The following is a 13,207-nucleotide window of genomic DNA, read 5'->3' as shown; positions in this document are numbered from 1 at the left end:
AGCAAATTTTATGTAGTAAATTGAAAGTATCATCATGTAAGAAAAAAATAGAATAATTATTATAAATGATAAAACTATTAAAAATATTTTTAAATCTAACCAAATATACTGTATATTATGATATTTTATTATATTTATAAATAATTCAACTACTTCTCGCGGACAAAAAAGATAGACCACGTATTTTAAGAAAGTGATAAAATAAATAAAGAAAGTTAATATTTGACGCTTTTTATTAATATATTGCAATAGCTTACAACCTTTCTCTTATTTCACTAAAAAAAAAAAAAAAAAAACCTCTCTCTCTCCTGCCCGATTCCTTTTAGAACGAATTTCCCCAGTCCCATTCCACCTCCAATATTCTTCAACAGCTTCAACTGCTTCCGCTATAATTTCACTGCAACTTTTATGTGTTTCAACTGGGAAGAACAAAGCCCAACTCAACTAGCATTGGTTCGAATTACACTGTCAATTCCACGAGCTTTTGGATCCTTTTTTACTTTTTTAATAAAAAAATTATGTTTGGAAGATTGGTTGGAGACTTGAAGTAGAGTACTGGATTTGAGGCACTGCTGCATTTGGTTTACTGATAGTTAGATTGGATTTTGTTTCTGGTTTCTTGATTTTTTTCCTAGATCCAGTTTGATGTGGAACCTTGCGAAGTTTACTGCGGCGAGTTTGAGCCGATCTAGGCGGTTATCGACTGCGATTCCTGGTCCTTGTATTGTCCATAAGCGCGGTGCCGATATTCTTCATGATCCTTGGTTCAACAAGGTTTGTTGCTTCTTCTGTTTTCTTGGGTCTTTTCATGTTTGTTAGTTTCTCTGTTGGTTTAAATCCTTTTTGTTTTTTCTCTTTTTGTGTATTGTTATCGTCTAGTTGTTTGTAGGCGCTAGTTTGGGTTCGATTAATGAAAGAGTTGAATTTGATTTGTATTTTCTCCCTCAAAAGTAGAAATAATTTCAGTTTCTCTTACTCAAAAGTTGAAAAGACAATCCAAAAGTGTTTTTTTAATAGAAACAAAGGTGCTTAGGTAAGGAGTACATTTGAGAATTGTTTTATTATTTCAAAGACGGTTTTCTTATTGTAATTAATTAATTATTTGTTCAGTACGATTAATGAAATTTAAGCATTGGTGTTTATATTCTGGTATACGTACGGACGAATGCAAGTGTTTTGGATGATATACGAATATATAGTGCTCTATAATTTGAAGATAGGACTGGATTTCTTGGTGTCTTCAGACATGAAGACGTCTCTAGTCAGGGTGATGATTGGAACATATTCATGAACTATCTACTTACACTAGAATGTTTTTAACATGGTAAATGAATCAAGCTCTAGTTAGTTACTGTACTTTTAAAGTCTATTTGTTAGTACAATTGCCATTTTGAGCACAACTCGTTGTTAAAGCATATTCGCTTGAACAATAGGTTAGAGGTTCGAATCTCCCACCTCAACTCATGGTTGAACTTTAAATAATAAAAAGTTATACTAATAAAAGGCAAAAAGTTCATTTATAAATACCCTTTGGGACTTCCTTTTAAGACGGGTGTTTATTCTCTGATTGGGTGAGGTTTATGCGGCACAAGGAAATCAATGATGGATCATTGCATTTAAATTCTTTATCAGTATGTATTTTGCTCCTTTATTTTTGTTTATTAAATTCTGAAAAGTTCGAAGTATCCAAATCTCTGTTCCTTTTATGTTTCTAAAAAGAAAAACTCTCTTTATCCCATGGTTGTATCTGGCATAATATCATGTCATGTTCATGTGCAACTCTCTTTACATTTGTCCCTTTCTATTTTGAAAGAGCAGGATACTGGATTTCCTCTCACTGAAAGAGACCGTCTAGGAATCCGTGGCCTCCTTCCTCCACGAGTGATATCATTTGAACAGCAATATGCTCGTTTCAGTAAGTTTATGCTCGATCTTCAAATTTCATTGCTTGTCTTCTATCGTCAAAATGACTTAGTATGAATTCCTTAAAAAAGAAACATATTAATAGATAACCAAGAATATTGCTATACTAAAAGATTTGCATTTTACCTTTCTTTCCCAGTTAGTCTAGTTAGGCAATTGTTTGGTAGGTTATCACTTAGTTGCTATGCTAGCTGTTAAATGTTAATTGCTAGTTGTTTAGCTGTTTAATTTGTTGTTTCGTTATTATTTTTCTTGTTCGTTAAATGCCACTAGTTGGTTCATTGGCAACCCTTAATAGTAGGTTATTGCCCCTGTAATCACAAATTTTCTTTTAAAGAAACATTTATTTTGATTAGGTGAAAAGTTGCAACGCTGTTCTATCGCTCCTGTCATAGTTACAAGAACCCACTCCAAGTTGAGTTAATTGCAATTTGTTGGAGTTATATAATTATAAAAGAATTTGAATTCTTGTAGATTCTTTGATATCCAATTGGAGATCTTTCATGTAATTCACATTTTGGTGTTGCGAGCCAAAAAGCTCATTTTATTTCACTAATCAAATTTGTTTCTCTTCTAAGAAAATTCTTGTAATAGCAACTTTGGGATTGAATACAGATTTCTTTTAGTATTCTGGGAGAATTTCAATCCCTAGCAGCTTAGAGATAAGATTGTTTCTTTGAATGTCTCTTGCATGTTTTCTCTTTGTTCAATTTGTTAGTGGAATCATATCGGTCGCTGGAGAGGAATACTCATGGTCAACCAGATGGTATTGTTTCATTGGCGAAATGGAGGATCTTAAACAGATTGCATGATAGGAATGAGACACTGTACTATCGTGTAAGTTGCAAAAATATTGTTGTTTAGATGCTTGTAAATTAATATTTGTTCTGATCCAATTTTAGTGTTTTTTCACTTTAGGTCCTTATTGATAACATCAAAGACTTTGCTCCAATAATATACACACCTACAGTGGGATTAGTTTGTCAAAACTATTCTGGGTTATTCAGACGTCCACGTGGAATGTATTTCAGTGCAAAAGACAAAGGAGAAATGATGTCCATGATTTATAATTGGCCAGGACAGCAGGTTTGTTGACCTTGAAACAATCATTTTGTTTCTCATCCTTTTTCTTTTTCTTTCTTATAAGAAACAATTTGATTGTTTAAGTTGTTTAAGAGACCAAGATAGCTCGACACAATTTGTACATTGAGATAATTGTCTATTAATTTATGCACTATGCTTATTCAAAGCAAAATGAATAATGTTTTGTTTAGCAATTGGATTATTGTTATCCCTTAATTATTAATTTTTTATAAAGTTCCTCTTATTTTTTCCTTCCAACTGCAGGTTGACATGATCGTCCTGACAGATGGAAGTCGTATTCTTGGCCTAGGTGACCTTGGAGTTCAGGGAATAGGAATACCTATAGGAAAGCTGGATATGTATGTTGCTGCTGCTGGCATTAACCCTCAAAGAGTATGCTTTTTCTTTTAGTATTTGAGCAGTTGTTTATGACTGTGGCTTGTCTGAGCCTATTTATGTGCTTCTGTTTGTCCCTATATTTATACCTTTAATATCCAATCTGTTCTCGGATTGATAACTGAAAATACAATATACACTGATGAGAGGTTTAATGGGTTAGAGTAGATTTTCATTTTTCATTTTAAAGATGAATAAGACTTTCATGATTTGCAATAGCAGCCTATTGAAATTTTATCTTTTAAAATAACTACAAACATAAATTTGATTAAATTATTTTAAAAGATAAAATTATAATATGCTGCAATTGCAAATCATAGAGGTCTAACTTGTGTTTAAGAAAAAGAGAGTGAATTACACTTTTGGTGTATGAGGTTTGAGACTTGAGTCAAATTAGTCCCTTGATTTCAAACTTGAACAATCAAGTCTCCAACATTTGAAAAATATTTGATTCTGGTCCCTTATTAACAAAGTTCGTAAATAGAATTAACGATTAATCGACATAGCATTTTTAAAATAAAAATAATAACAATTATATCAATTTAATTTAAATAAAATAATATTTTTTTCTTGTTCTTTGACCCTTCCCCAAACAGGAGGGACCAAAACTGTAGATTTAAAACTTAATGGCACTGTTAAGAAAGACTGAAATTGAGCATTTTGTAATTGTTGGGGACTTGTTTGTGCAATTTTGAATTTTAAACCTCAAAGACCAAAAATTTTAATTACCCAAAAAATTAGGGCTGTTTTCAAATATAAGAAAATGAGCCAACTTATTTATAAATATAACAAAATGTCACTGTCTATCAAATAAACAGTGACATTTTCTATACTTGAAAATATTTTCAGCAGATTTGTCTTTTAAAACAATTATCCAAAAAGTTATGTGCAAGTTTAATTTATCAACTGCTATGTATTTTATGTTTCAAACAAAAAAATGTTGTTTAATTTGATTATTGTAATTTGTCTTTTTTTTTTTTTGAAAAAAAAAAAATAAGAAACAAATTTCATTGATGTATGAAATTTACAAAAGAAGGGCAATATGTCCAAACCAAAAGAGTTGCAAAAGACTTCTCCAATTGGTCAATAGTGATGATAAATTATAGAAGCTATAGAAAGACGTACATTTGCACCAAGTCATAACAAGAAAGATAACATGGTAAAAAAAACCCTATCAAAAGTGCATCCTTTTTCGTTAAAGGGACGGTTGTTCCTTTCCATCTAAAGGCTCCACAAAAAGGCTCTAATAAGGTGCATACACATTGTTCTGTTGCCATTAATGGAGAGGTGACCTGTGAGGGTGTATCTGAGAAGTTGGATGATCTCATTAGGTAGGACAGTCAACCAGCCAAAGGAGCATGTGATCTCCTTCCAAAATCTGCTAGCAAAATTACAGCTATAAAACAAGTGGCTTGGAGTTTCATAGGCTGCCTTGCAAAGAGTGCAGCAGTGAGAAGAGATAGCCATGTGAGGGTTGCGTCGCTGTACTTGTCAGATGTATTAATAGCACAATGACCAAGTTCCCATAGGAAAATTTTGATTATTTTGGGATAGAAGTCAGTCCAAATTTCCTTATGAAGAGGGGTAATATGATCATCATGTGATGCGTTCAATTCTTGGGCAAGTGATTTGGTAGAGAATTTGCCCTTTGGATCCAGATTCCAAACCCAACAGTCTTTGCGGGCATTCAATTGAACCCCATTAGTGCCATCCATGAGACTAATCCATTCCTCAACCTCCTCAACATTAAAGTTCCTTCTGTAACGGAGGAGCCGACCGGACTGTTTTGAATGGAAGAGCTTTTGTTGATAGCCAAGGCAAAGATGCGAGGGAATTGTTCTGTAAGGGGATTCTCTTTAAGCCATTGATCTTTCCAAAATAATGTGTGGGACTCTATCTCATGCATGAGATTCAAGTGCATCAATATAGGCCGCCAAGTTTTTCTAATGTGTTTGGAGAATTTATTGTTCGGCCAGGCTTTCAAAGGAGAAGGGCCATACTTTTATGTCAAATTGGATTGTTAATTTTCAATTGGTAGAAGGATAAAATGTTAAACTAAACCACAAACATGCTTAAACATAGAGGTACAGTATGTTTTTTTTTACCATGTAGGCATGTATTATTCATGGCCTCTTGTTGGAGTGCCTACACAAAATGTTCTTTTGTATTAGATCTCTTGGGTGGAGAAGGTCCCTTTCCTCTAGCCCTTAAACTTTTTTTTTCCCCTGCTGCGATATTAACTCTTATCTAAAAAACAACAATAAATTGTTGAATTGTAAATTTTAATTATTCCTTATTCTATCAAACTATTTTTATGTTACTTCGACTATTTTCTAGAGGAAATTTGGTTTGCTTGGTGAATGAGGCACTTGTTAACATTGACATGTACACGTGATTTTAAGTAAGAACCAAGTGAGTGACAGTTTTACTTTGCCATGTTTAGAATTTTCTGATATCTTTTTCCCCTACCAGCATGTACTCCTGATAGTGGGGTCTATCCCTCAAGTCTGCAGTCTTTTCTACATTAAATTTTGTAGATTACCTAGGAGTACTGATGTCATTTAGTGGTGATGGTTCCTTTTTTTAACAAGTTTACTCTTGTTTAAATGACAGATTCTTCCAGTAATGCTAGATGTTGGTACTAACAATGAGAAGTTACTTAATGATCGTCTTTGTAAGTGAAAGAGAAGCTTTCATTTCTTTTAGCTTCATATCCCCCTTCTAATTTATTGTGCTTGAACTCACTTCATTTCGTCCTTTTGCTCATTTAGGTCCTTGTTTAGCCTTGTCAGATAAGAAATTTGTTGTCTCCCTACAAAACATGCAAAGACTTGTAGTGATACCGAGATTTGTAGATATATGGAGCCAGTTACTGGTTGTAGCTTTCTAGAAAGTTCCAAATTGTGATATCCTTTGTTTCTCATAAAAAAAGGGGTTGCAAATTGTTTAAATATTTAACTTCGACATATTTGGGTTTACTAGGAACTCCTTTTTATTCTATTTCTCTTATGTTTCAAGGTTTGTTTGATAACCATTTGGTTCATAGTTTGTGGCTTTTAAAAAATTAAGTTCCTAAACACTACTATCTATTGATTTCTTTATTCTGTTATCTACTTTTTAGAAGTGCTTTAAAAAACCAAGCTAAGTTTTGAGACCTAAAAAAAAAAGAAAGAAGTTTTTAAAAACTTGTTTTTTAAGAATCTGGTTTAGAACTTAAATGTTTATTTAGGAAAGATGAAAACTATGGTAAATAAGTTATAAGAAAATAATAATTTTAAAAAACAAAATGCTAAAAACCAAATTGTTTGTTAGGTTCCTCAATTCCTGCGCACAGTAAAACCTAAACCCTACAAGACACAAATATTCCAAGTAAAACAAGGCAAGACCCCTGTTTTATATATTTAACACTGGATCTTGTTTTTCTTGGAAAAAGATATTCCAAGTTCAACAAGGATAAGAAACAGCAACAGGAAACAGAAATGAGAATATGAAAATGAAAGCCCCAACCATTCGAGAGAGTTGCACAATTCTCTCTGTGAAGACCTTGCTTCCTCCAAATTCTTCACATTAACCGAATAACCCCAAGACCCTACTTAACCACTTACTCCTCGGCCTTCCTTTTCTGATTCGTGGTCCCCACTTGCAGACAACAACTTCCCATGTTCCACTAACGACTTGTTCCACCTGAAATACCTTTCTTACCCTTCCTCTCATAAGTGTGAATAATTGGGGGTCTTACATGGTTGATAGTGGGGCCTTAGTTATTGGGGTTTTTCTCCTGTTCATATTTCTTCCTTTTCAGTTCTTACTTTCTTTTGTGTCTGTTTTCCTGCACTTTGTTAAATGTTTGTAGTCCATGCATTATTTCTTCTAGACATTTCGTAGAACGTCACATCACATGATCTAGTATGGCAGATTTAGGACTTCGGCAACCTAGACTGGAGGGAGAAGAATATCTATCAATTGTTGATGAATTTATGGAAGCCGTGCATACACGTTGGCCCAAAGCTATTGTTCAGGTTTATTCGTTAAGATTTTAACTTTTTAAATACCGTTCACTGCACTGTAATCAGTCTCGTAACCCTGTAATTTGATTTTGAATGATGTCAGTTTGAGGATTTTCAAATGAAATGGGCTTTTGAAACATTACAACGTTATCGTAAGAGGTTCTGCATGTTCAACGATGACATACAAGTGAGTACTTGCTGCGTTATTCAACTGGTAGATAATGGCTTAAAAGGACATTCATTTTCATTTATTTCATTTCATAAAGGGAACTGCTGGTGTTGCTCTCGCCGGACTATTGGGAACTGTGAGAGCTCAAGGGCGGCCATTGAGGGATTTTATTAATCAAAAGATAGTTGTGGTAGGGGCTGGAAGGTATCGTCAGCTGTTGACATTTACTCGAAATAGGAATACTGCTTACAATTTAGTGATAATAAGCCTTTTCTTCTTTGTTGAAACAAAATATGGTTGGCGTGGAAGAATTATTATTATCATTATGTGAATATAAGAGGAATGATAACTTTGGAAACTATAGTTCAATCCTTTTGGTTAAACCTTCATTTGTCTCAACAGGCTGTTTGTTTCCTTTCTCTTTCAACTTCAGTGCAGGGCTTGGCGTTCTTAACATGGCTGTTCAGGCTGTTTCGAGAATGGCAGGGAACAGTGATTCTATGGCAAGAAATCAATTTTTCCTAATAGATAAAGATGTAAAAATCTCTTTCAAACTTTCATTTATCAATTTCTGCATCAGTTTGGTTAGTTTTCCATGAGAGTTATTCTACAAATTATATATTCCTTACATGGATTTGGCCTGATCCGTGTTCATGCTATGGATTGATCTCATCTATCTGACCAATTATCTTTGTAGATTTCAAATTGAATATTAATTGAAAAAAAAACCATTTCTTTTAACGCTATGTAATGGTAGCCAGGTATAGTAATCATGCCTCTACTCTAGTTTATATATTCACCCTTGCCTACGTGACTTAGACTTTCATTTATTAATTTCATGAAGTCAGTGGGTTGATTCTGTAGCATGATCGACCTACTGGGGAAGCTTGACCGTGGGCTTGCTTTGTTTGCATTTGAACTACTCAAATTTCTAGCTTGTAAAAATTATCATTCATGAATATGCCAAAGCAGATGTTGAAGCAGTGCATCTCAACTCACCTCCGTTCACTTTCGACTTCTAAAAAGATGTGGAGAATAAAATTTATGTTTAATATTTGATTGAACGGGAAATGAATTGTTTGTCATTACTGTTGTCGTGCCTTTTCTACTAGGGTATATTGTAGGTAAAGTTCTTTCTTGTAATACCTTTTTTTTTATACTTTTTTTTAAATATTATATATATACACACACATATATTTTAATTTTTTAAAAAATTTTAAAAAATTTATTTTTCTGTGAAGAATGTTCCTCCTTGTTCTTGACTTTTATCTGCATTTATTTTCCATATATCTGATCCCAAAAAAAGTCAACTATTGTGCAAGTGCTATATTTATAGAATATTAGTTTCTTATGAAATCGACATTGATCTTATCTTTTTAGATTTTAGATCTTACCGTGGGTTTTTTTAATCTTTGTGAAGTGAATTTAATTGTTATTTGCTCTCCACCCCTTATAATCATGATAATGCCTGTGATGTAATGAATTTTAGCAGGGTGCTGCTGCTAGATTTTTAACTCCGTGTTACATGTTTAATTTGAGCAAAACAAATTATGTCTTTGTGCAGGGCCTTATCACAAAAGAGAGAACAAATATTGATCCGGCAGCTGCACCATTTGCTAAAGACCCAAGAGAGCTTGAGGGACTTAGTGAAGGAGCCAATCTACTAGAAGTGGTAAGCATTCTCAAACTTCCTTCATGGTTACTGAGCTAATTTCCTCAGCACTCATAGAGAGGATGCCATTACTCTTCAATAGTTTTTGACCATCTCCATTGAGACTTATGAATGAAATTTTAATCCTTGTTCAGGTGAAAAAGGTCAGGCCCCATGTTCTTCTTGGTCTGTCGGGAGTTGGCGGTATCTTCAATGAGGAGGTACGTATCCTCCAAGTTATCTTTTTGTTGTTAGTTTGTGCTTACTTCAACTTCCAAAAAGTATTATCTCAACAATATGTACGATCTTTAGGTTATTTTCATTTATGTCACATGTTTTTCAGTCGTCCATGCTTTTAGCTCACACTATGTTCTTATAAATTTGAAAAATAAGCACAGCCAAAATGAGCTTACTTCAATGGTAATTGGCATGAACTTTCTCTCTAGAGGTTGAAGGTTTGATCTCCATCCAGACGTACTCAAAAAATTTGTATAAGCAACTTAGGCCCCATTTGGTAACTATTTTATTTTTGGTTTTTGGTTTTTGAAAATTAAGCCTGTTTTAAAAAATAAGCAACTTAAGCCCCATTTGGTAACTATTTTGTTTTTGGTTTCTGATTTTTAAAAATTAAGCCTGTTTGCATCTTTCTTAAGCATAAGAGTTGAATTCTTAGTCAAATTCCATAAAACAAAAACAAGTGTTTTAAAAACTATTGTTTTTAGTTTTCAAATTTTGTCTTGGTTTTGAAAACATAGGTAAAAAGTAGCCAACAAAGGAAGAAATCTAGAGGTGTTTGTAGGCTTAATTTTTAAGAACTAAAAACAAAAAATAAAATGGTTACCAAACGGGCCTCAAGAAATCTATTTCAAATTCGAATGAGGAAATAATGGAAGGATAGGTAGGAGAAAGGAAATTCTACATCTCTCGAGTAAATTACATGCATGTGAGTCTATAATTTGTTAATGTACATTTTGTCCTCATAATTACAACTACGAGGACAGAAGTCTATGAACTTGAGACCTCATTGTCCTCTATCCATTTAGCAAATGGCAAACACCATATACGATGGTATCAATTGTTGGGTTTGCTTTCCTCTACCATTTCTCATATTTGATGGGATTAATCTAGGTGCTCAAGGCAATGCGAGAATCTGATTCAAGTAAACCTGCAATATTTGCTATGTCAAATCCCACCATGAACGGTTTGTTTATTAGGATGCAATAACTTTCATATTAACTAGCTATTTACTGTTAAAACTAATTATATGTTTTTTCGCAACCAGCTGAATGCACTGCTGCTGATGCGTTCAAGTATGCTGGAGAAAACATAGTCTTTGCGAGTGGAAGCCCTTTTGAGAACGTTGCTCTTGGTATCTTCTATGTTTCTGATAAATAAAATGTTTAAGATGGCACCCTACGAAAACAATCAATTAAAATTTTTCCTATGGTGCTATCTTTCCAAATCCTTTGAAGTGCTATTAATTCAGGACATCTATCATTGTTGGGTTGTTTTTACTGGGCACTCTTGAGTGTTGTATTTTTGTTTCTTGTTTTTTCCTTTTTGGATCTTGCTATGGTACTTTATCTTTTCTGTCTATCCTGATTTATGGTTCCGTTACTGGTTTCTACTTGTATCACTATGCATTAGTCTCTTTTCATTATCTTCATAAAAAAGCTTTGTTTCTTTTTCAGGAAAAAAAGAAATCCCTATGGGATTGCACCACTCATGCTTTTTATGTTTTGGACTCTGGCCCTGTATCTTATTAGTTTAATATGACTTTCTGTGAAATAACTTGCAGGTAATGGAAAGTTTGGCCATGTAAATCAAGCTAATAACATGTATTTGTTTCCCGGGTCTGTATCTTTCCTTTAAACACTGCTATATTGAACTTGTAAAAATTCTATGAGTTAATTGTTTCCATCACTCTGATCATTTTAATGCAGGATTGGGTTGGGATCTCTTCTATCAGGTGCTCGTTTTATCACTGATGGAATGTTGCAAGCAGCTGCAGAATGGTATGAATCTCTATCTGGCAGTTCAATATCATCTCTTTTGTGAATTTTAAATTTGGAAGATGTTAAAAATGCCTAATCTGCTGCCGAAAACCTTATGGTGTACTAAGAGAGTTTGTCTTTTGGTTGGTGAAACCGCGTGCAGACTGCTTATGAAAAAAATGATAAGTTGGGCTGTATCCCTTTCCGTACAGCCGTCCAATAGTTTTACTCCAAAAGTAAAAAACCTCTACTCAAGATTTTCCATCTTACTAAATTTGATTACTAAAGTGTGTGTGTATATATATTAGCACTTTTAACATTTTGACATCGTTATCCTTGATTTATGTTTTATTTTATCTCCAAGGTGCTGATATGATGATATTATCTCTGCAGCCTTGCTTCTTATATGACAGATGAAGAAGTTCAAAGTGGGATTTTGTACCCATCGATTGACAGGTAGGAGTAGTATTCACAGTTTTATATTCCATCATATTGTCATATAATTGAATCAACACAATCTGATTACTTCATTGTTTAGACTGGTTGACTGAAGAATTAACCTCCGAAATATCTAAATACAATTTGCAGCATTCGAGAAATCACAGCAGAGGTCGGAGCTGCAGTCCTGCGGAGTGCTGTTTCGGAGAATTTGGCAGAAGGCCATGGTGATGTGGGGCCTAGAGAGCTCAGGCTAATGGCCAAAGTACGTAAACTGCACTCACATCTTGTATATTATTCATCTGTTTTTCTAAATTAGGTGTTTGAATCTCCACTCTCTGACGTGGCCTAAAGGATAAGAGAGAAATCTCCAAGAAAATTAATCCTAATCCTAATAAATCAAGGAAGCTAATCCTAATCCCAATCAATCAAAGCTTTGAACAAAAATAGGCCAAGTTACTCTTATCCTACAACATCACTGTCACACTCATAATTGATTTTTTTTTTAAAGGGAAAAAAAAAAAAAGTAAACCTCATATTGGGCATAAAGATAAAAGCACCTCTTTTTGTGCTTCTTTAAAATAAGGTATCCATCTTAGAGTAAATGACTTTGGCCTAGTGTGAAATTCGTCTGATTGGATTCTTCTCGTTTATTCCTAGAGTGACACTTGAAAGGAGGATGAATGTTATTTCTTCTGATCATGAATCTGTATGTAGAGATTTCAATAGGCACAATAAAATTTTTGTTTTTATATTGAAAATTCATTCCATCACAAATTTCAGAAAACAGTTTTGGAAACAACTTGTTCCCTTTGATAATTCTCAAATCTATATTCTCATTTGGAAAGGAAAAAAAAAAAAAAAAAAATTCTCGAATCTATAACAGGGGAATCTGGCTGGTGCTTTAGTTTCTTTTGAGTTTATTGTTGAGGTCTATTTCTTGTTTTGCAGGAGGAGACGATTGAATACATCCAACGCAATATGTGGTTTCCGATTTATAGCCCTCTTGTTCACGAAAAATAAGCATACTTTTGAGCTCTATCATTCCTTTTCTTTTCCTCCTCGAAGACTAATCATCATCTCTGTCTCTCATAGCTCGGGGTCGGGACCAAAGAATTGAACATAGGAATTAGGTCTCTCTATTCTGAAGCATTCTAAGAAAACGTCCATGCTTGGATTCCATTCGGTTATATATATATTATTCTCAAAATTATTGTATTCAAGGTGATAAACATCATCATGCAATTGCGACTCGAGATGTTCAGAGTTCATATCTCTATAGCCATCGATTCTCTTTATACTCCCCCCATTGGTCTTCTAATTCAAATTTTGATTTCACAACTAACCTTTAGTATTATTTCTCCTATTCTAATACCATGTCTTAGAGCTATGCTAAAAATTTTAAATTTAATCATTTTCTAGGGTGTTTGATAGGCAATCTGGTAGGCATTCTAAAAATAGGAATTGGAAAATAAGTGTTAATGAAATAATATTAAACTTACATTCACCCTAAGTTTATAGGTCAATCGGTGATTTAACATGATAT

General features: G+C 33.7%; 1 protein-coding gene across 3 annotated transcripts; it reads left to right on the top strand.

Annotated features, from left to right (window-relative positions):
• Window positions 1–261: 261 nt before the first annotated feature.
• Window positions 262–12,965, top strand: LOC120071054 (NAD-dependent malic enzyme 59 kDa isoform, mitochondrial). 3 transcript variants are annotated; one of them, XM_039023061.1, is made up of 20 exons: window positions 262–453; window positions 642–774; window positions 1,819–1,915; window positions 2,642–2,760; window positions 2,842–3,009; window positions 3,271–3,399; window positions 6,016–6,076; window positions 7,318–7,421; window positions 7,513–7,596; window positions 7,676–7,782; window positions 8,012–8,114; window positions 9,143–9,250; window positions 9,385–9,450; window positions 10,358–10,430; window positions 10,512–10,598; window positions 11,028–11,082; window positions 11,173–11,244; window positions 11,617–11,679; window positions 11,812–11,926; window positions 12,613–12,965. In XM_039023061.1, exons 2-20 carry the CDS (start codon window positions 646–648, stop codon window positions 12,682–12,684), a joined length of 1,812 nt encoding a protein of 603 aa, XP_038878989.1. In that variant the 5' UTR covers window positions 262–453; window positions 642–645; the 3' UTR covers window positions 12,685–12,965. The 3 variants fall into 3 exon arrangements, with proteins under 3 accessions (XP_038878989.1, XP_038878988.1, XP_038878987.1); XM_039023060.1 differs by having other exon boundaries at window positions 263–453; window positions 636–774; XM_039023059.1 differs by having other exon boundaries at window positions 263–774.
• Window positions 12,966–13,207: the final 242 nt, after the last annotated feature.

The sequence above is a fragment of the Benincasa hispida genome, chromosome 2 (genome assembly GCF_009727055.1).
Source record: "Benincasa hispida cultivar B227 chromosome 2, ASM972705v1, whole genome shotgun sequence".
NCBI lineage: Eukaryota > Viridiplantae > Streptophyta > Magnoliopsida > Cucurbitales > Cucurbitaceae > Benincasa > Benincasa hispida.
This window is presented reverse-complemented; position numbering and strand designations above follow the sequence as displayed.